General features: G+C 33.4%; 2 protein-coding genes across 2 annotated transcripts; both read right to left on the bottom strand.

Moving 5' to 3' along the window:
* Nucleotides 1-9397: 9397 nt before the first annotated feature.
* LOC103840010 (PYK10-binding protein 1) lies at nt 9398-11856 on the bottom strand. The gene is made up of 5 exons (XM_009116497.2): nt 11773-11856; nt 11468-11690; nt 10520-10963; nt 9957-10415; nt 9398-9838 (listed from the first exon to the last, which is right to left on the bottom strand). Exons 2-5 carry the CDS (start codon nt 11666-11668, stop codon nt 9584-9586), a joined length of 1359 nt encoding a protein of 452 aa, XP_009114745.1. The 5' UTR covers nt 11669-11690; nt 11773-11856; the 3' UTR covers nt 9398-9583.
* A 5981-nt stretch (nt 11857-17837) lies between these two features.
* On the bottom strand, nt 17838-22157 carry LOC103839982 (protein IQ-DOMAIN 14-like). The gene is made up of 3 exons (XM_033276801.1): nt 21522-22157; nt 21062-21244; nt 17838-20973 (listed from the first exon to the last, which is right to left on the bottom strand). The coding sequence occupies exons 1-3, from the start codon at nt 21903-21905 to the stop codon at nt 20371-20373; spliced, it is 1170 nt and encodes a 389-aa protein (XP_033132692.1). The 5' UTR covers nt 21906-22157; the 3' UTR covers nt 17838-20370.
* Between the last annotated feature and the right edge of the window lie 95 nt (nt 22158-22252).

Here is a 22252-nt window from a genome sequence, read left to right as displayed (position 1 = left end):
TTCAATATTATAAACAAATTTTATAAAAAAGTATTATTATTCTAAAACGTCTCCTTCCAGTATGTTTTTTTCTTTAAGACATATGATATGTAGATATTCCAATTTCAAACAATTTGTTTCGATCGTATAAACCATATATGGTAATTGCATTTGGTGTTCATTCCTAGATTGGAGACGAGTTATTGTGCGTCGATTAATGTTCGAAATTTTTTTAAAATGCTATACTAATTCTTCTGCCGTGTGAATGTCAAGGTAGATATATGCCATTTAGTGAACGTATATTTTACAGTATCAGTTTATGGAAAATGCTTATAATTAGGATGTTATTGATTGATTGATTTACGGTAAATTGCGTAGCTTACAAAAAATTTCATTTAGGGCTGATACAAATATAGACGCTATATAAGTCGCATGCCTCTCTTTCATTTTACTCATCCCATTACATAACAACAGTTCGGCTTCATACTAATCTTCTAAATTTTTTTCATGGCTGCCCTTAATCACATCTCTGAGTTGAAGCCGTTCACGTCCATGTGGAAGGTTCAGGTCAAAATCATCCGTCTTTGAGTGCTGCGTGAAAATTCCAGAAGCAATATTCTGATGAGTCCATATAAAAACTTTAATTTTCGAGATTGGTATTGAGAGGGAAAATTATATAAAGCATGGCTATTTCAAAGTTCTAAATATTATCACAAAGCTTGCAATGATAGATGAATTCGATGCCACTCAATTTCCAATTGTGAAACTGCTTTCTATATGTTGCAAATCAAATGTGTATAATTTTTTATTTTCACGCAGCGATATTTGTTATTTTATAATTTTTTTGTTACTTATCTTCTTTTTGTCTATTATCTATTTCAAATTAATTTTTTCTTCTTTAGTATCTGATTTTTGGCATGTTTAATATGAAGGGTCTCTAATGTCAAATTGTGGTTCATCCAAGCATTCAGAGTCTAATGATCTGACACCAGCCAAGCTCAGTAGAACACGAATCTTAATTTAGAGGAGGCTTTTGATCAGAACTTTGTTACAAGATCTGCGTGTACTATAAAGGTGAAGATGGAGAAGATTGAAAAAAGTGACTAGAGCGAGACGAGCATGTTAAAGCACCACAGAGTAAAGGCTTATGTTTGCATTAGTACTATGAGGTTTTGGATTTGGTTTTCAGTTTTTGGATTTCCGTTTGTAATATTGTCTCTGTTATTTATACTACATGCAAACTACCCCGTTCCTATAATTTGGATCAATCATAACTTTATTCTTATTTATCTAGCTAAGAACTTAAATATGAAGCTTGAGTATCTTTACCTGTGCGGAAGGATGAAGTTCGTTTGATCTTTCTCACGGAATAGTTAAGTTTTGTCAAATATATAAATAAATACTTAATTTAAAAAAAAAAAAAGCTTCAAACATAATTTTTAATTTTAAAAAAGTAAATTTGAAAAAAAAAAAATTTAAAAAAAAAATAAAAAAATTAAAAAAAAAATCAAAAAAAAATTTATAGAAAAATGTTCAAATTTGAAAAAATATAATCCAAAAACATAAAAAAATAATAATAAATAATGAAGAAGGTATTTTTGAAAATGACCATTTAGTGGTGGTAAAGATGAAAAGTGGTACCATGAAAGTGGTAAACATGAAATTTCTCTTTAAGAATATACACAAAATATAAAATATAATATATTATATTTTTCAAAAGGGAAATTGCCACAAATACCACATTCATAGTACCACTTTTCATATTTACACTAACCACTTTTACCCTCACTTTTAATGAAAGGTAAAATACAATTATACCTTTAGGGTTAACTAATCTAGACTTAGGATTTAGAGTTGAGGGGTGGGGTAGGGTTTTTGGAATGTGAAATTTATGATTCTAATAAATATATAAATACTTAAAAATGTATAAAAATAGTTTCAAACATAATTTTCGTTTTTCAAAAAGAAATTTGAAAAAAAAATAAAAAAAAATCGAAAAAAGATTCGAAAAAAAAATAAAAAAATATATATAAAAAAGTTCGAATTTGAAAAAGTATAATTCGAAAACATAAAAAAATATTTACATTTTTTATTTTTTTTCTATTTTTTCTATTTTTTTTATATTTTTCTATTTCTTATTTAAATAATAATTTATTATATATATAAATAACAAGGGTATAAGAGTCTTTTGGCACTTAATGAAGAAGGTATTTTTGAAAATGTCTCATTAGTGGTGGTAAAAATGAAAAGTGGTACCATGAAAGTGGTAAACATGTAATTTTTCTCTTTTCAAAACTAAAAAAGATATCAAAAGTCTTATTTTATTTTAAGATTCAGGAAAGAATGTAAATAAACTATGGAGAAATTTTTTCATAAAAATTAAAATTTAATTTTGAAGAATTCTTTTTTTTCAGAAACAAACTAGATTCAGTATTTAATATTTAAAACTTTTCTTACAAGATTTAAGATTATATACAGTTTAATTTTATTTCTCAAGCTTAAAATAAAATTAGAATTTTCTGAGATTTGTTGGGTTTAGTAAATTTTAGAGATTTTAAAAATTTTATTTGAAACTTATTAGCATTTTTTATTAAAATAAACAAAGATTTGATATTAAAATAGGTATTAAATTAAAGTTTGGGGATTAACATTAACATTTTAATTTTTGTGATTAAAATAAAAAAAATAATTAGTTGTGTATTAAACTGGATAATTAAAAATTTTGAGTATTAAAAAACTTAACTATGAATATTTCAATGGAATTGTCTCTTATACTTATCAAGTTACTAACTATATGTAATCTTATCAAGGCGCGGGTCTTATCCTAGCTTCAAATTAAAATGAGATCGCTGACAGCAATTTTATGTGCTAAATTTCAACTCATTTGCTTCATATCCACAACGATTTAATATATTACAGACTCGTGGATCACGAGATTATATAAATAAAAATATCGACATTTTTTACGTAACTGATGGCCTATATCCTTCAGGACATCAATAAATGGTAACTGGACTCTCTATCTATATCTTTGATCAGGTTAACCCTCAGTCTCTCATGTGATAATAGATTTGTAAAATTTAGCTTTACAATAATTTTAATTTGTTTTTTTTTGGTCAATACAATTATTTTAATTAATTCGTTGTTACAAGTACTTTGAAGGACTTATCAAAAGCAAGCAAACGATGGCTCAAAAGGTGGAAGCACAAAGAGGTGTGGAAGGAGATGTATGGGATGATGGTTTTTATGACGGCGTTAGAAAGGTGCATGTAGGACAAGGCCAAGATGGTGTATCGTTTATCAATGCCGTGTACGAGAAGGGTTCTCAGGAGGTTGAAGGAGGTGAACATGGGAATACGACACTACTTGGATTCGAAACGGTATACTGTTGCGTCCATTTTTATTTGCTCAACTTATGATTTGCATTTGTTAAACTACTCAAGACTCAATAATAGGGAGGAATTACTTCCCTACAACACTACCAGTCTACCAAGCAAGACTTAAATCTCAAAAATGAGAATGAAGCAAATCCAAAATTTACGAAAGAACTTATACAGACAAGTTACCAAATTTGTAAAAATAAATATATATATTATTAAAACTTACTAAATTGTTTATATTCCACAGAATCTTAATTAGGACTGATTCTTACTAAGACTAGACCCATTTCACCAATTATGGTCTACATAGACATAATCCATTACAAATTCCCTACTCACGAGATGTTTATTTCTATTTTTTTCAGTTTGAGGTTGACGCAGACGACTACATCATCAAGCAATGGCGGAGCCACAGTGTAATTAGGGGTCAAATGACCCATATGAAAAAAGAAATTTACTTACATTTCCTTCTAAAATTAGATGAAATGTTAAATAACTAAATTATTGACCCTTGTAAATTGTAATTGTTAGCAAATTGACCCTAGTAAAAAGCTATCCTGCCTCCGCCACTTACATCATAGCAGTGCAGGTAACCTACGACATAATATTTGGCCATGAGTCCGACGTCATCACATCTATTACCTTCTATACATTCAAAGGGAAGCCTCTCCACCCTATCGATTAGAGACCGAAAAAAGTTTGTACTCAAGGAAAAAAACGGTGGTAAACTTCTTGGGTTCCATGGACGCGCCGGAGAGGTTCTGCATGCTCTTGGTGCGTATTTCGTTACAACCACAACTCCTTTGACTCCTGCCAAAAAGCTACCAGCAGTTGGTGGTGATGGAGGAACCGCATTGGATGATGGTGCGTACGATGGCGTTAGAAAGTTGTTTGTTGGACAAGCACAAGATGGTATATCAGTCGTCAAGTTTGCGTACGCCAAGGGGGCTGAGGAAATTATAAGAGATGAACATGGAAATATGATGTTAGGAGTTTTCAAGGCTCCTAAGACAAATGTTGTAGTATAAATGATTGTCGAACCAGTTCTGAGGGATATCAAAGCACCGAGAATGCAAGTACTCACTTAATCTAAGTGCAACCAATGATTTAGATGGGGTTTAAACTACTACTAATACTAGAAAGCAATAACAGAATGATACTTTTTTGACTAAGGGAAAAGAGAACTCATGGGCATAGGGATTGGACCTTGGGTGATCAAGTATCGAACTAAGGATGGCAAATGATCAATCAAACTATCAACCTTAAGCCTAGACACAATTCTAAGCAAGCTCTATGTCTAGATGAATGCTCATTTGCTAACATATCTCAATCATCAAATGTCTTTGGTTGAATAATATGAAAGCAATCATTACTAACAAGTCTATTAGCTATCTTAGCATTTTTAACAACAAATGTCTTTGGCAAAGTATACTAAAAGCCTAGGAGAGTTGTCTCGGGCATTTCATCGAACACCTTTCGGGTGAGAAATGCCTAAGGATCAACAACTGAGTGGCCAACTCAGAAGATGCATTATGATTACTCTACTAGCAAGGAAATATGAATGATCTACACTAAAACATCCTATCTCTAACCTAATCACCCTTAATCTCCCTAACCCATGAATTCAAAAGGTGATTACTCACCAATCTCCATGATTCCTCTTAAACCCATATTGGATTTCAGATTAATCATGTAGAGAAATAGATAAGAAATCAACAAGAACACAAGAACATAACAATCAAAATCCAAGAGATGAACTTCTCCAGAGAGTTTTTGTGTATTTCTCAATAGATCCAAAGATAATCCGCCTGGTGGCTACAAAAGATGTTTAAAACATAGGTTTTTCCAAGTGCAAAACGTCCAAAATAAATTGCAAAAAGGTCCTTGAGAAATCATGATTTTCGGCAGCAAAATAACGCGGAGCGACTTGCAGGTGTCGCTCCGGGAAGTCGCTCCAGGGCCGATTTTTGGTGTCTCCGGGCGAGAGGTCGCGAGCGACTTTGTGTGTCGCTCCAACGGATCGCTCTGGATCGGGAGCGACCTTGGTAGGTCGCTCTGAGAGGTCGCTCCAGGGTCATCTAAGACTGTTCGGAGTAATGAGAACGCGAGCGACTTCATGGCGTCGCTTTAGGAAGGTCGCTCTGAGAAGTGGGACACAGCGACTTCGTGATGTCGCTCCGGGAGGTCGCTCCCATGCTCGGTTCGTCCAATGGTCACCTTTTCACCTCTTTTGAGCTCCAAATAACCTCATGTGGTACTCCAGTACCTAATAGAGACTCATGTATGCAAAATGCAACCTAAACATGTCTAAATCCTAATCTATATGATGAAAATGTTTATGAATGAATGGATAAAACAATGCAAATATGCAAGATATCAACTCCCCCACACTAGTCCTTTACTTGTCCGCAAGTGAACTTTCTAAAACTCATAGGGAGAGAGGTTTGAAGGTGGGAGCTCATAGCCAAAAGGAACACAACTAGCACTCAATTCAACATCTAATCTAACATGAGCTCACTCTCTTATCACACTCTAGCTTCTCTAGGCCTATCTCAACTCATTTTGTCTTTACACTCATCATCAAGCATCCACACATTCAAATCAACCAACTATCATATTCATTAAGCATAAAACATCAGGTGAATTCTTGCAAATGGTCAGTTGGTCCAAATCATTTGGTTGGGTAAGGGAAGGCTTTTATTTAAAAGAGTCAAGAGGTTCAAGATATATGATCTTTAAGGTGGTTTACTCTCGAAACAAGTAGCCTTGACATTGCACATAATATATCTAAGAAAGGGACCAACTCATGCATACAATGCTCAATCTCCATTGTTCTACCCTTTTCCCAAACATACAAATCACACAATCATTTCCCAATGTCAAACCCAACTCACATCTCTCACCAAAAGATCCTAAGAACATCAACTCTTTCTCTTTGAAATCTACAAGGGATTTTTCACAACCTCAAAACATTTCTTAGCTCTTAACAACTTTGCTAGCCCCTTTTTTCTTTTCTTTTTCTTTTTTCTTTTCTCTTTTTCTTTTTTTTTTCGTTTTTCGTTTTTCTTTCTCCTTTTTTTTATTTTTTTTTTTTTAGGCTTGGGGCCAAGACTTTTCAAAACTTGAGCTAGAGGCTTCTCTATTGATCCCAATAAAACAATTCAATTAAGCACAAAGAGTCTATTCTTTTCCTTTTTCATTTCTCCCAAATCATAATCACAACACTCACCCCCCACCTATAGCTAGACAATAGAGTGCCCAATCTAGCAAGAATGAAGATCAAGCATTGTCGTTCCCGATACTCTCAACATTATGCACATGTAAGACTTTCCGAAAAAGGCCTCACTCATCAAACAATGAAAGCTTAAAAGGAAGGAAAGGTTTTGGGAGTGGTCTACCACTAAGTTTGTCAAAAAAGATTGGTATAAAAGATGTGATAACTCAAGTGTGTATAGCCATGACTCAGTACACAAGGGACCATGAGCAAGAAGCATTAAGTTCGTTCAGTTCAAATAAGGTCGTAGTTGGCTTCAAAGACTGAGTTTCAGCAATCAACAAGTTTCAGGAAGAGTTTTCAAGGTTCGAAACATACAAGTCTTTTTGAGAGGTGCAAAAGCTACTCAGGTGCAACGTAGTGTTCTTTACAAGGCATTCAAAATCATTGCTCCCAATGCAAGTGAATGCAACCTATATGCTCTAGACTCTCCTAAAAATGCAAATGATGCAAACTAAATGATTGATTTTTTTTTTATCTATGCAAATAGGTATGCAATGCATGACTCAATGAAACAACACTAAAGCAAACATGATCAAATACTTGGTACCTCCCCCAAACTTGAGTTACACAGTCTCTGTGTTGTCAAGTAGAGAGAGAGATACCGAAAAGAAGACTAATATGCAAAAATAAAATGGTATATACAAGGGAGTGTGGTGGGTTACCTTCTATGGGGAATGAGTAGAGGGAGATGCTCCCTCCTCGTCGTCCTCAGGTGGTAACTCTTCAAGGTGCTCATCAGCAGGAGTGGTCATCTCTTCAATGTAGAAGGCTTGCCCGAACACAGTTGGTTTCCTCATTTTCCCTTTGATGTCAAAGTGGAGGATGTTCTCTTTACCCAAATGGAGATCAATTGTGTCTTCCTTCACATTAACAATAGCTCCTGCTGTAGCTAAGAATGGCCTTCCTAGAATCAATGGGTCTTGAGCTTCCTCACCCATCTCAAGCACCACAAAATCTATAGGTATCTCATACCTTCCAATCTTCACAGGGAGGTCCTCTAAGATGCCCACAGGATACTTCACTGAACGATCAGCTAACACCAGAGAGAGTCTACACTTCTTGTACTGAGTGAATCCAAGCTTCTTTGCAATAGACAAAGGCATCAAGCTGACACTAGCTCCCAAATCGCAGAGACTTTTCTCAAATACCATAGGTCCAAGAGCACAAGGTAGTGTGAAGGTTCCTGGATCCTCTAATTTCTCTGGAACATCAAGCCTCTGGATGATGGCATTGCATTCATGGGTAAGAATCATCATGCCTTTCATCTCCTTCTTCTTTGCAGCTACAACATCTTTCAGGAACTTGCTGTATTGAGGAATCAACATGAAAGCATCGATGATGGGCATTGCAACCTGAGCTTCACTCATTTGCTTCTCAAACAGAGCCTTGTACTTCTCTAGCAGCTGCTTCTTGAATCTACCAGAGAATGGAAGTTTGGGTTCATAAGGAAGAGGAACAAAAGAACTTTCACTTGATGGAGTAACAACCTCACCATCCTTTACTGTCTTCTTCTCTTCCCCAACCTTTCATTTACCTTTGGCTTCTACTATCTTCTCCAAGATCTCGTCATTGATCTTCTCATCAACAATCACCACTTCATCATCTATGTTGATGGCAACTCCCTCACCTAGTTTTTCAGCATCCTTGGTGAGGGTTCTAGGAGGTAACTGCTTACCACTCCTAAAGGTGATAGCTTTGGCTTCCTTGGGATTTTGGTCAGATTTTCCACTCCTTAGGTTCGAGACTAATAAGCAAACGTCTGCTCCCTTTGGAGTTGAAGCTCTGGGACACCCTTCGAACTCAAAGAGGAAGGCTCCAAGATCGTCGGGTTCCACGGAAAAGTCAGCGAGCTGCTACATCAGTTTGGAGTTCATGTCCTTTCGAGCACTAATTGATCATCACATGTTTTCCTTTCATTCCTTTGAAATTGTCAATTGTGTTCGAGTGAATAAGTTTCCTACCTTTTCTGTTCTGTTTGTTTATGTTTCAAGTGTTTTTAAGTATTGTCTCCTTTATGATGTTGTTATGCCTGATGTTTTATGTGTGGTTGATTTTATATAAAATGGTTGATTTGATCCATGTCAGGCATAACAACATCATAAAGAAAATATGTGGTATTTATGAATGCAAATATAAATTTCATCTAACAACATCTCAAATTAAAAAAAAAATGCAAATATATAAAATATTAATATTTTATCATAGGTATTTATGAATTATGAAAAAATCACCTTAAAATATTTACTTTAAGATATTTATAATAATAGTTTATTAAATTTTAATTTAATATATACTGAAAACCCTTGTGAGAATCCTTCATTAAAATTTTCTAAGAGCTTTGACCAAAAACAAAAACAAAAAATTCTAAGAGCATTTTTAATGAAATTTTCTGAGAGCATTTCCATAAATTGGTTCTTAAACAGTATCTCACAGTTGAAATAAAAATATATAATAAATAAATAATATTATAAACTTTATGCATTATATTTGTAACACCTAAAAACAAAACAGCCCAAATTTTCATTAAGTTTTTCCGTTTATTCAAGCAAACCGCTTAGCATATTATTGTCACCTAAAACAACAATGTATGCTTGCATTTAGAAATCTCGTCTTTGTATATAATGTCAAGAAATCTCTGATTTTCTTGTTTTGCTTAGGAAAAGGGAAATTTCCCATAATCAAATAGAGATATGTTACATTTCTCTAGTCAGTCACTCAAGTAAGACCCCTTTAATAAATAATTTAAGGAACTAGACAAAAAAAATCCAAATAAAATTTATTCATTAAGACGGATCACGAATCCAGCTTAGACAGAACAACAACATAAGAAGAAAACCTTGAAACAAATAGCAGCGGCTAGTAAAACGTGGAAAAAGCTTATTCAAAAGTTCAAAGACCATTAAGAGAGGAAGACAACAAAAGCGTGACAAATTCAAGATATCCAATATCAGTTGGTGATGGGAAGGACGTGGACTCCAAATTTATGAAGCAGATCACCAGTACTTCCATGAAACCCAACGATCTTGTGGCCTTCCTCCTTGAGATCGAAGGCCTCGCCAGCGGTAAGCCCAAAGGGACCATATGTTGCTGGCTTATTAGTCTTGAACGTAAGCATGGTAAGTACCGCGGAGTCACTCCCAAAGATTCTATCGAATGTGCCATTTACTTCCGTGATGTATTCACTTGGATAGTCAAGCTCAAACTGCCACCAAAGTAGCCCAAACCAAACTGACATTAGTCCATATCTTTGAAAAAAATGAAAAGAAAAACGAAACCATCCTGATGTAAAGACAAAAAAAAATAAAGCAAGAACTAAGTACCTCTTCGAATCCAAGTAGAGTACTCTTTCCATGTTCATCTCCTATGATTTCAGAAGAACCTTTGTTGTACACAAACTTAACCGCTGATATACCATCTTGGGCTTGTCCTACAGACACTTTTCGTACACCGTCGAAAGCACCATCATCCCATGATGTTCCTCCCTCACCACCCTTAGCTTCTAGCTTCTTGGTTGGTTGTGCAGGAGTCAAGGGGATGGTGCCTACTGGAGCTAAGTAAACTCCAATAGCACTAATAGTCGCGCCAGCTCGTCCATGGAACCCTGTAATCTTGTAACCTTCCTCCTTGAGGTCAAAGTGTGTGCTACCTTCGAGGCCATACGGCCCATATGTTCTGTTCTTGTTAGTCTTGAAAGTAAGCATCGTCAGGCCATCACTCCCTAAGATTTTGTCGTAGGTGCCTTCCACGATGGTTATGTATTCATCTGATTCAAGCTCAAACTGCGCAAGAGGCAGGGGAAACAATATTTTGAAACTAGTCCACATAGGTTTTTAAAAAGGAAAAAAACATATTATATATATATATATAATATGTTTTAATGTACCTCTTCGTATCCAAGCAATGTTGGTGTCCCACGTTCAGCTCCAATCACCACTTGAGAACCATTTGTGTATTCAAACTTGACAGCTGCTACACCATCTTCGCCCTGTCCTACAGATACCTTTTTAACATTGTCGTGAGCACCATCGTCCCACTCAGCTCCAGACATACCACCCTTAGCTTCAAGCTTCTTCGGGGGAACTGAAGGAGGGGCGGCTATTAATGGAGCAAAGTAAGCTCCAAGAGAATTAAGATTGTCTCCAGCGAATCCATGAAAGCCAATAATCTTCTTGTCTTGAACTTGGAGGGTAAATGGAGTACCATCATTGTATCCAATAACATCAGAAGACTTCTTGTTGGAGTTGAACTTAATCCCTTGAATGATACCAGAAGAGTCATACCAACCTTCTACTGAAACTAGATGCTCCTCTGGATGGTTAATCACAAACTGAAAAGATCCACCGGAAGTTCAAAAGGTCAATAACTTCAAAAAGAAAATACTCATATTCCATTTCAGAAAGATATATGATATGGAAAAAAATTGTTTCAAAAAGTACATTTTTATATTTTATGTATTTTTATTAGGTAATAATGACAAATTGTAAATTTCAAAAATAATTGTGTTTATTGAAATTCTATTAGTTTAAATTGTGGAAATAGATTATCATAGAAAAATATGTATTTAAAATTAAAATTTAATATAATTGCTTTTATGTGTGACCACATCATTTTGAAACAAATGAGTATGATATAAGCATTGCCTTTTAACTATGTCTGGTAATATCTAATCCTGATCTATTATGCTAATTTACACCGATATAATAACATTGAAAATATATAATCTTGATATTGTTTTAATTTAAGCCCATCTCATAATAACATATAGAAAAGTTTAAGCAACATAAGGAAAGTGTTTTTTCTTTAACGAAACATAAGGAAATTGTATTGGTACCGGATCAGCTGCGATGGCACGGCCCTTGATACCGCGAAGAGGGGCTGTTTCGGTTTGTCCGTTCTTGACATAGTCGAACTGAACATATTGGATACCGCTCCCACCTGCAGCTGTCTGAATCTTGGTTACAGCATCGTGTTCTGATCCATCATCCCATTGGTTGCCTCCATTACCTCCTTGTGCTTCCACCTTTTGGGCCATCTCTTTTGCTTACGAATATTACCTGTAATTACGAACACGAAATGTTTTATAATCAAAAAGTTTTCTACAGATCTATAATCATATGAGAGAGAGTGAGAGTTGACCTGAGAGGAGAGGGTGAGAGTTAGTGATCAATACGAAGAACTACATTGGTATTTATTGAGCTTATTAAACTTATGCCAGTAATTAATTAATACAAGGGGATATAAATATTATATAATCTCGTGATCCACGAGTCATTAGAATAGTATATTGTTGTCAATATGAAGCAAATGAGTTGAATATGAATAGTTGATATTAGTGATCTGATAGTAGTAATAATTATATGCTTTAAAGTTTAAAGTTATGATCGTGCATAATGATGTTTGACAATTCAGCTAAGAATAGTCGTTATTAGCGGATTCAAATCCAGCGGCATGGGATGTATTCCGTCTTAAACTTTTAGCGGTGGCGTCGAGGCCTTGCCAATTTAGCCATGTCATGCTTAACCACAAAATATTAGTTTGAATTTCGGATGAATGTAAAATTTATACATGCAATATATACTACCTCTCTATCGCTTTAATTAAGTTAACAGTAACCATCTTAGATCATCCGATTAAGCAGTGGAGAATGCCACACACGTCCCACGAGTTAGACTCGACGTGCTCAGAATGTGATAATGTATTTTATTTATATTATTGTTATGCTAATATAAATAAATAACACGAGTCCCACGAGTCGACATTTCTTTTAATTAAATTGTATGACTTGCTAAAGAACAATGCTTTCAAAAAAAAAAACTTATTTGTATTTCCACATAAATCTTTCAATCGTTAAGATAGAGTTAAATCTCATTTTGATCAGATGTCATATAATATAGATTTACGTTATGGTTGATTAGGTAATTATTCATTTTTTTTTTGCTAAAAGGTAAATAATCATTAATTAAAATTATAGTTGCTACAAAGTTGCATAAGCCCCCCAAAAAAAGTGTAAAAAAGACTTATGGAACAAACTGACAAATTTTAGAAACTACAATTCATGATCAACAACTGCCAATGCCGATAGGAAATCCGACGACGCCAATTAGCACAAACCCTAATCTCCCGACAACGCTTCAAGGTACGAACCCTAGCCTCTCTACGACACTTTAAGTGCAAACCGACGAATCGGAAAGACGGCGAGCCCAGCATAGACTAAGGATGCCTATCCCTAGCATGAATCCAGCTAAGAACCGACGACTCTTTTCAACACAAACCCATTGAAATTCTAAAACAATACAAACCAAGATCCGAAAAAGCGAACGGGTAACTGAACCCATCACTACAGAGAGCAAATGGGTAATTATTCATTGATTTCCTAATTCTGTAAAAATCAACGAACAATTATTTACAGTCCATACTAGAAAATGAATCAGTATAAAAATTATGTTCTACGTCAAATAGCATATTTGATCGAATAAGGCAATACGTTTCCAAATTCCAACGATCGCATGACCGTGCAGTTCAAGGAAGCTTCATACATAATAAATTAAATTTTTAATTTCAAGTTGTTTAAATAATTAGACGTCTCAATAATTGTAGTATCTTATCTTATATATATAAAGTAGAGTTGTGCTCTGCACACAACCCTCCACATCATCAGGAAGCATGGGGCTTCTTCTGCCACGTGTACAACTTCTTTAAAAATGACTCTTGCTTTGTTTCTGTTTTGTCAATCTGAATTCGTACTGGGCCGTCTATGTATTTCATGTACAGACCCATACTATTGAAACCCTCACCCTTTCTCCTCCTTGTGTGTCTGTTGGTTTTCGCCGACGATCACCGTCTCTTCCGCATCGTCCCGGTCAATACTATTGGATCGACTTCTATTGATTCCATATTATGTAATTTAATGCAATTAATCATACGTTTTGGCTGTTGATATGGTTTTGGTTGATGAGATTCAGATTTTTCACCTTCCCATCAACCAAAGCAGCTGTACAGCTGTATATATATGGTCTTATGGTGGTCAAGTCAAATCACAAACCTCTTTGGAATCATACTCTTGCGGAAACTAAAACTTTCAAGAATTGCGATTACTTAGCTCCACTTCTCGGATTCGGAAGCTGGTCGTTTCAATGCCACAATTATGACACATCTCCTTCGTTTTGGAGGGAGGAATGTTAAGAGAGCCGACGAGCATATGGATGTGGATTTGGTGATCGTCGATTCAAAGTTAACGATCATTCAACAGCCTTTTAATTAGTTTAGCATTATCGCTTGACCTTTATCAATGAAGCCAGCTGACTACATCCAATGTAGTTTAACATTATCGCTTTACCTTTTTCAAGTAATCGTCTCCTGGTTTAAGTATTCCGTGGTCTACATGTTAGGTGCTCACTGCTCATGTTTCTTTTTTTTTTGAAAGAACTGCTGCTCATGTTTCTCCCTGTCTAAACATGTTTTTAAGTGACAGACTTGTGCAGGAGCTCAATTGCTTACAAATGTTATGTTCTGGTTCATTATTTACCCTTTTATCACATCCAAGGATTTCAGTTCCGATTTTTTTTAAAGTTCTAACCCAAGCGCACAATTTGTAACGTTGATTATGAAATGTTAAAATGGCAAAACCATTCTGAGAAATGCACTTTTCAAATCTTTTACGAGTTGCAATGCAGATACAAGAGCTTCATAAGGAAAACAGAAACAACTCTCTCTGGCTCTGGCAAGGTGATGCCAGACTAATGTCGTTTGGTGAAACTCTAAATTATGTTCTGTACATGAGTTACGAACACATGTTCATTGTGGGATACAATTAACGTAAGATAACTTGACCTGGAGAGAATTGAAATTATGTGACCAGCTCCAGTTTCCGGCATCATGATTCTTCTGCGTTGTTATCAAGAATTGATATGTAGTTGATAGAGGACAAGTAGTGTAATATTATTGAATTTGAAGGAATTACAATCTCAGGATCTCTAATGAGATCTTAAGTCCATATACATGAGATTTCTCTCACACTGTCCCATATTTTCCAACCCCCGGATGAAAAAAATGATTAGGTTGTATAATATATACACAATTCCATACCAGCTTCACTTTCAGCTCATCAACCAGCGTTAGTTACTTATCAGTAGTCACCCGACTAATAAAATTTTTTGCTCAAAATGCGAAAACCTTTAAAAATTTGTAAACGGAGAATGAAACAAAAAATATAAAATTATTTATTCATTCAAATATATAAAATCTATCCACCTTTCGTATCCAATGAATAAAGAGATATGTCTTAAATCAAAATACATATATTACTAATAGTTTTAAAATTAAACACAATATAAAATAATACTATGAGAAATAAAACACGAGGAAACAATAACAAATAGACATACTTAAAATTACACATAAATATCATTTTTAAATTCTGTATATGATTAAATGATCAACCAAATAAAACAAGAAATTGTGTTACTATTAATCAAAAATGCAATATATTTTCCCAATAAATGCAAAATTAATTAATTACAATAATTAAAATGAGATAATTTGAGAACAAATGGTTGCAGAAATTTTAAAACAAACCATATAAATATAGAAATAGTTGTAACACATCAAAATTTAAAATGAAATTTAAAATTAAAGAAAATTTTTATTATAAATTTAAAATCTAATATAAACTGAAAACATTATTATAAAACATCATTTGCTGTTACATAATATATACTAATACATTATTGAAACTATTTTTATATTACTTTAAAATCTATCTTTTTATAATTTTATCACTATATTTGATTTTCAATTGATTTAGCTTGGAGGTGGATGTATTAATTTACTATCGTGAGAAATTAGTTGTTGTAATAATATTAAAATCTGGTACTCTTAGAAATAATAAAAATTAATCATTCTTGCTTTAGATTTTTTTCAACTATGTCAAATTGAAATCAAAATCAAATAGAAAAATATAAATCATTACATTTAACTTAATTTTCTAATTTAATAATTTTGTGTTCTCCAACAAAAATATTAGTGGTCTTTTCAATTCAACCCAGCAAAATTTAATAAAATTTTCAATATAATCTTAGAATAAAAACAGATTATATTAATTATTTCAGTATAAAGTAAATTTCAACTGTTTTATACAATTAAAATATATTTTAATAATAATTTTAGTATAAACTCATCCGCCCGTAGGGCGGACCAATCCCTAGTTATAGTAATATAAAATACGATTCTAAACAAAAGAAAATAATACAGATTACGGTAAGGATTGATCGTTGGATCGGTTCCAACGAAGCGACTATACGAGTATCAAGTAAATAAATAAACAAAACATGCGACAGCCAGCAGTCCAGCACTGTATTGTTATTTAGATGCACGATCCAATTACGCAGTAGTTATTAGTTGAGGAAATGATAGATCAAAGAGGGTTACATTGAGATTGTCGTGGCACCATGTTCATTACTCATGTTCTCGCTCTCTCAATATTTTTGCTACTAAATCTTTTTTTATATAAGATATTTATATATATGTAAATTTGGCATGAACACCTTTACGTTTCATGGGCTTTAATTCTTCTTTAAATACATGTGGCCTATAAATCATCCAAAAAATCTCGTCAATGTAGTTAGTATTTGCCCGATCCAATAAACTTGAAATGGACAAAAAGCCTTTTAGTGTTATGTTCTCTCCTATTCCGCAGCAACGACTCGACGGCCTCACTCTCTCCCCTCCTGTCGTCAGCCACCAGCAACGGTACTCATCAGACCGATCTAGGGTTTCGTATCGCACGGCAGCGTTATGAGAGAGGTACATATATACACATTCCACCTCTAAACCGGTTATAACCAGGACTTCTCTCTAACCGGGTTCATATTTGCAGGAAGCCATCTGATGAATTCTTGAGGGCAGTTGACCAAGACATTGCAGATTTCACCATCAATATCGTTGCAAAGCCTTTGACGATGACGTTAGGGCATCTCAAATTCCGCTCTATTTTCTACACTAAACTCTATTATAGAGTAAATTCTTCTCCAACTCCACTATATATCCCACTCTAAAATAGAATAGTGTAACTCTATTTTTTACTTTATATTTGAATACTAGGTTAAGATCCGCGCCTTGCGCGGAATAAATATTATATATATAAATTATTTTATATATTATATGTTTATAACATATTATGAAATAAATAAATATATATTGAATAATTAAAAAATTATTATCAACTACTTATATAATTAAATTAGTGCGAACATATAAATAAATTTTATAAATCAAAAAAATATTTTTTCTATTTGATATGATATATAATTAAATTTAAATGATAGTAACATATATATGGTATATTTTAATATTAATATTTATTAGATGATGCTTTTTGCTCATATTTTTTTTATCATTTGTATATGTTATAGCAAAAAGTCTAAATTAGTGATAACAAAATTTTCACTGTGGGATTAATGGTTTAAGTAATTTATAATATTTTAAAAAATTAAGTTGTCAATATTTCTTTCAAAAATTTTATCAAAAGAATGATCAAAATAAATTTCAAATTAAGATATTTATATATTTTTATATGGCATATAGTTTAATTAAAAATGATACATATATTTATATATCTTTTCTTTTTGATACTTATTAAATGAGACTTTCAACTTATATTATTTTTTAATTATTTGTATCATGTCATAACAATAGTTTTAAATCATAGATCATAAAATTTGAATGTGAAACTTTTACCAGTTTTAGTAATTTGTACTCGTTTTTAAAAAATTTAAAATATAATATATAAATAATTTTTTTAATTTTTATTATATAGTTACTATGATTGTTTAATTTATTTTAATAGCTTAAAATTAAACAAATATAATTATAATACACACTTATTTTTATCAAATCTTTATTATTCAAAATCATTAATTGTCATATATATTTTAGCCACATTAGGCAATTCCGTAATTTTATTAAAGGAAATAATGAAGCACATTTAATAATGCATTTATTGTGGTTTAATAAAAAACTTATTATATATTTAGATGGACCAACCTATTTCTCTAAGGATTCTAAGAATCATTCTAGTGATGACATGTGGCTACAAAAAATGTTGCAATGCTTCTCAAATAATATATAGGGGATTTGGAGTAACTCTATTATATAATGAAACTTTTTTTATTTATACTTTAGTCCTTTTAGTTTTTAAACTTTTCATTTTGTAACTATTTATGTAATTTAATTATGCAAACACCACATAATTCTCTTCAAGACAATATATGAACGTTTGAAACTTATTATCATTAGCCAAAGAAACAAGCATTAAAATTAAAAACAATTTTATAAAATTAGCCAAAGAAAACAAATACTAAAATTAGAAATAAGCAACACAACATAAAATTAAAATCATAGATAATTGTGATTTAATATTCTGGTAAATTGCCTCCAGATCCACCAAGATTGTTAAAGTATTGTCCAGATGAGGTAGACGAACGAATATCTTCTTGTTCATGTTGTTGACCACGTCTTTTTGTAAAATATGTGTTCATTCCTCTTGAAAATATGCACGAACTTCTGGATCTTACACTGAAATCAAGTCACAAAATAAATATTTGTTTTATTTCTTCTACTCATTCAAAGCATAATTCTTCTTTTGAATCTCCAATTGATATTCTCGATGTGCTCTTGTCTTCTTTAGTTGTTCCAAAAAATCAGTATTTCCTTCTTTTAAGGTATTGATAACCGATGTTGTTTGATCACCAAGTTATAGATTGTTCATAGATTAATTTTCGGAGATGCCGATGTACAATGATGTTATGTTTCGTAGGAGATATCGTATGTCTCATCCTCTATTCCTTCGTATAATCGAAGCTGTTGAAAGTTATGACAAATACTTCAGACAAAAAAAAGGGATGCAGCGGGCGTGGTTGGATTATCGTCTTTGCAAAAAGTAACGGCCGCATTTCAGATGTTAGCATATGGTCTTATTGTTCATCTGGTCAATTTAGAAAAATCAAAGACAAAAAAAACTCATTTTGCGCTTCAAAATTCGTTAATTGATCATTTATGGGAAATATAAACTAATAGTGATGTTTAAGCTAAATGTATTATGTTTTAATATAATGTAATTTTTAAGTTAAGAAATGTTTGATATAAATATATAATTTATAAGAACTTTGTGAAAAACAAAATATAAGGGATCAATTTATAAATTTTGTAAGTAAAATGTATTAGTCATAAAATAAAAAAGAATATTTAAATATATTCTTTTTAGAGTTGAATGTAAAGTAAACTATTTGATAGAAACTTATTCTATTTTAGAGTAAAAATTACTTTAAAATAGAATAAACCATTGGAATTATTCTATTTTAATAACAAGGCTGATTTGATCCAAGTTGCTTATATATCATGTGTTGATTTTGGTTGCAGGGTTGAATGTTCCAAGATGCTACTCCGTAAGCCGTAGATTTTCTTGAAGCTGCTCAAAGCAAAAGATCTTACGAAGAGAGTAAAATAAAAAGAAAGCCTTTTTAGGATAATCCAACGAAAATATTCATTTATTTTTGGTTTCATCTCAAAGTTACTGAAGTCTGACCCATGATAAGCCCCCATTAAATGGCTCAAACTTTTTTTCGTAATTATAATGATGATTGGTACGTTTACCAACTTTTTACTCTCTTTCTGTCCAGCTTCGGTTTTTATTTTCTTTCCTGTTGGAGAATGTTGAGAAACTTATACGTAGACGTGAAGATAGATCGAGCATAGTATAGCACACAGTTTTATATCTTAAAAAGTTGACAGTAGTTTTATGAGCTCTTAGTGGTCCAAAACAATACAAGAATCTCATCATCCAAAAATGTGATCGTTAACAACACGAAGAAAAAATAGTACGATGTTATCCAAAGAAACTCAATGAGACAAATTTCCCTCGATGCTTTTTGAAATGTAAAAGCATATTCATCTAGAGTCTGAAGTCTAAACTATAATTAAGGTTAAAACCTTATTTAAAAGGCTAGTATGGAATCTTTTTGGCAGATTACGATATTAATGTAGCTCTTATCCTTTTCTTTGACATGGTAAATAGAGATTATAAAAAGCCGTTGAAGTAAATTTTATTTTATTTTCGGGTTTCTGAAGAACGAATATGATGACGTAAACACGTATCGGTCTCCGCCAATCATATTCCCTGGTGGGTTTAATAATGATTAGATGTAGAAACATAACAAAAGATTTTGAAATTTTCGTAGTAATGATAACATCATATCGTACTTGTCTGATGCTACATGGATTCGCAATTTTATTGCAAATTTCAACCTCATTTCGTCATCATAGGTAGTAGTTATTAATATATTCTCGATTACACTCACATATTTGAATTTCAAATTCTCCAAAACATATAACCAAGTTTGGTTAATCTATTAATATATTTAAATGATATAACCTTAACATATTACTCTTGTACATGATCTTTTGAATCAGATTCTTATTTTTCTAATGTATATAACATTAATTAGTTCATCGCTATATAAACACACATTTCAGTATGAATAGTAGTAAGTTGTAGTACTAGTAAATAACTAGAAACAAATTTAACATTTTCTTTTCCAAAGCAAAACTTTACAAAAATAAGAGCCCGAAGAAAAGGGAGAAAATAAAAGACCAAAAGATAAAGAAAATAAAAGAAGTCCTCGATGAAAAGTCAAAAAGCAATGAAGATCTTTTTCTCAAGGACGAAATAAACGTTTCTTTCTAGTTATAGAATCTAAAGTCCGCCGGTTCTTGAGGAAACTGACGATCATAAGAACAAGATGAACGTTTTTCTTGCTGCGGTTGCGGTTGGACCATCCTTACGCCGCTAACGCTACTCCTAGCCGCCATAATCTCATCAAGAGACAACCTCTTTCTATCAGGACGCTGTCTCGGCGCGCTATGGGAACGCACCTTGGCCTTAAACGACTGAGTATTAGCCATATAACTCGGTGTCATCAAACCAGAATAACTCGGCCTAAAACAAACGTCTCTGGAAACGCTTTTCGCCGGTGAAGGCGGTGTATAGTAATGATGATTACTCGCCATCGATGAAGAGAATCTTGGAGTGTTTTGAGCCGTAGGAAACTTGCATTTATCTCCTGGAAAACTCCATTCGAAATCTTTGCCTTGATAGATGAAATCATCACCACATTCGGATACTGCAACATTCATTCTCCTCGATCTTGATTTCGTTTTGTAAGTGTCAATCTCAACAATCTTGGGACTGGTCTCATCATATACGTTGTTGTTGAAGTTCTCTCTCTCAACAGAGATTGATATTCTCTTGCTATGGACTTCGCTTCTTGAATCATCAAACCTCTCCTATTTAATAATCATTAAACAAAAGTTTGATAATAGAGATTTGTGGTAGAAACTGAGACCGACAATAGAAGTGAATGGTTCTTCTTACAAGGGAATGTCTAGGATGTAACATGTTGTTACGGTTGATGCGTTGAGACCGAACGCTAGTTTGTGCTCTGAAGAGAGCTTGCATGCTGTGAAGCGTTTCGGCGGCGCGTTTGCGAACTAAATATCCTCTCACCAAAGCTTGGAGCTTCACCAGACCTTTCAAAGCTCTTAACGCTTTCCTCGCCTAAAACAAAATTCAAATTTAATATTTTTATAAGACTCAGGAAAAGCTTAATCATTATTGAAGTGTTTGATTTGAAAAAAAAAAGAATCTAATTTTTTTCCTTGAAATTAACAAAGACGTGTACTGTTTCATTCAGGAAGATGTGTAAGGACCAAGCAACGTACAGACATGCTTTTCTTAAGACATCCGAATCAAGCTATACCCACATGTCAAAACTCGAACTTTCGTGTCTAAACGATACCAAAAAGAGTTTTAAGGAGATATTTTAGTAATTTACCAAATAGCCCTTGAAAACTGTTTGAATTTTCACGGCGGCCCACCGCTCCACTCCGTTCCCTCCGGAATATCCACTGGCTCTTCCGTTACTTGTTAGCCTAACCACCGCGACCGCAGCTTGAGCAGCTGCAACCGCTGCGTCTGCGGCAGCGGCAGTGGCGGCAGCAACCGCAATAGCGTGTTTGTTCTGTTCCTTGTCTGTTTCTGCCAAGTAGGTTCTGAGCCAGACGGAGTCTGCTTGGAGAACTTTTCGGTGAATGAGGGACCCACCAGCTTCTCCTCCTCCGTTGCCGGAATATTCACCGTCGCCGGAAACTCTGTTCTCTTTCTCTTTGCTATTTTTCATACCGAAAATGCCCTTGAACCATCTTGCTGCTCTGCCCATCTTCTTGAAGAACGGTGAAAAAAGTTTTCACGATTTGAAGAGTAAAAAGATTCAGAGGTGAGAAATCACAAATACGCAGAAGAACTTTTCATATGCAAGAAATGGAGACAAAAACAAAAATTATGGCACTGAATCTGAAGACACAGTATGATGTTTAGTGAAAGAAAGCACTGTAAATAAAAAAAGAGAGAGAGATAAGAACTTGAGAGAGAGAGTGGGAGCGATGGAAATAGATTCTTGAAAATAAGCATCAGGTTCGTATTTATATATAAGTATTATTTGAATTTAAACTCAGGAAGGGACAAATATGTTGATTATAATAAACTATTTCTATACATTTGTTATGG

The sequence above is a fragment of the Brassica rapa genome, chromosome A01, assembly GCF_000309985.2.
Source record: "Brassica rapa cultivar Chiifu-401-42 chromosome A01, CAAS_Brap_v3.01, whole genome shotgun sequence".
In the NCBI taxonomy this organism is placed as follows: Eukaryota; Viridiplantae; Streptophyta; class Magnoliopsida; order Brassicales; family Brassicaceae; genus Brassica; species Brassica rapa.
The sequence above is the reverse complement of the archived record's forward strand: the minus strand, read 5'-3'. Positions and strand labels throughout refer to the sequence as shown.

Excerpts from the sequence above, each read along its gene's own strand:
- LOC103840010 (XM_009116497.2), bottom strand. The coding sequence starts at position 11,668 with ATGGCCCAAAAGGTGGAAGCACAAGGAGGTAATGGAGGCAACCAATGG. Across the intron at positions 10,964-11,467 it reads GTGCCATCGCAGCTGATCCG|TTTGTGATTAACCATCCAGA; the intron begins GTACCAATACAA and ends GGATCTTTTCAG. Across the intron at positions 9,839-9,956 it reads CTCTACTTGGATTCGAAGAG|TTTGAGCTTGACTATCCAAG; the intron begins GTACTTAGTTCT and ends CTTTGGTGGCAG.
- LOC103839982 (XM_033276801.1), bottom strand. The coding sequence starts at position 21,905 with ATGGGCAGAGCAGCAAGATGGTTCAAGGGCATTTTCGGTATGAAAAAT. Across the intron at positions 21,245-21,521 it reads CAGTTTTCAAGGGCTATTTG|GCGAGGAAAGCGTTAAGAGC; the intron begins GTAAATTACTAA and ends ATTTTGTTTTAG. Across the intron at positions 20,974-21,061 it reads TACATCCTAGACATTCCCTT|GAGAGGTTTGATGATTCAAG; the intron begins GTAAGAAGAACC and ends ATTATTAAATAG.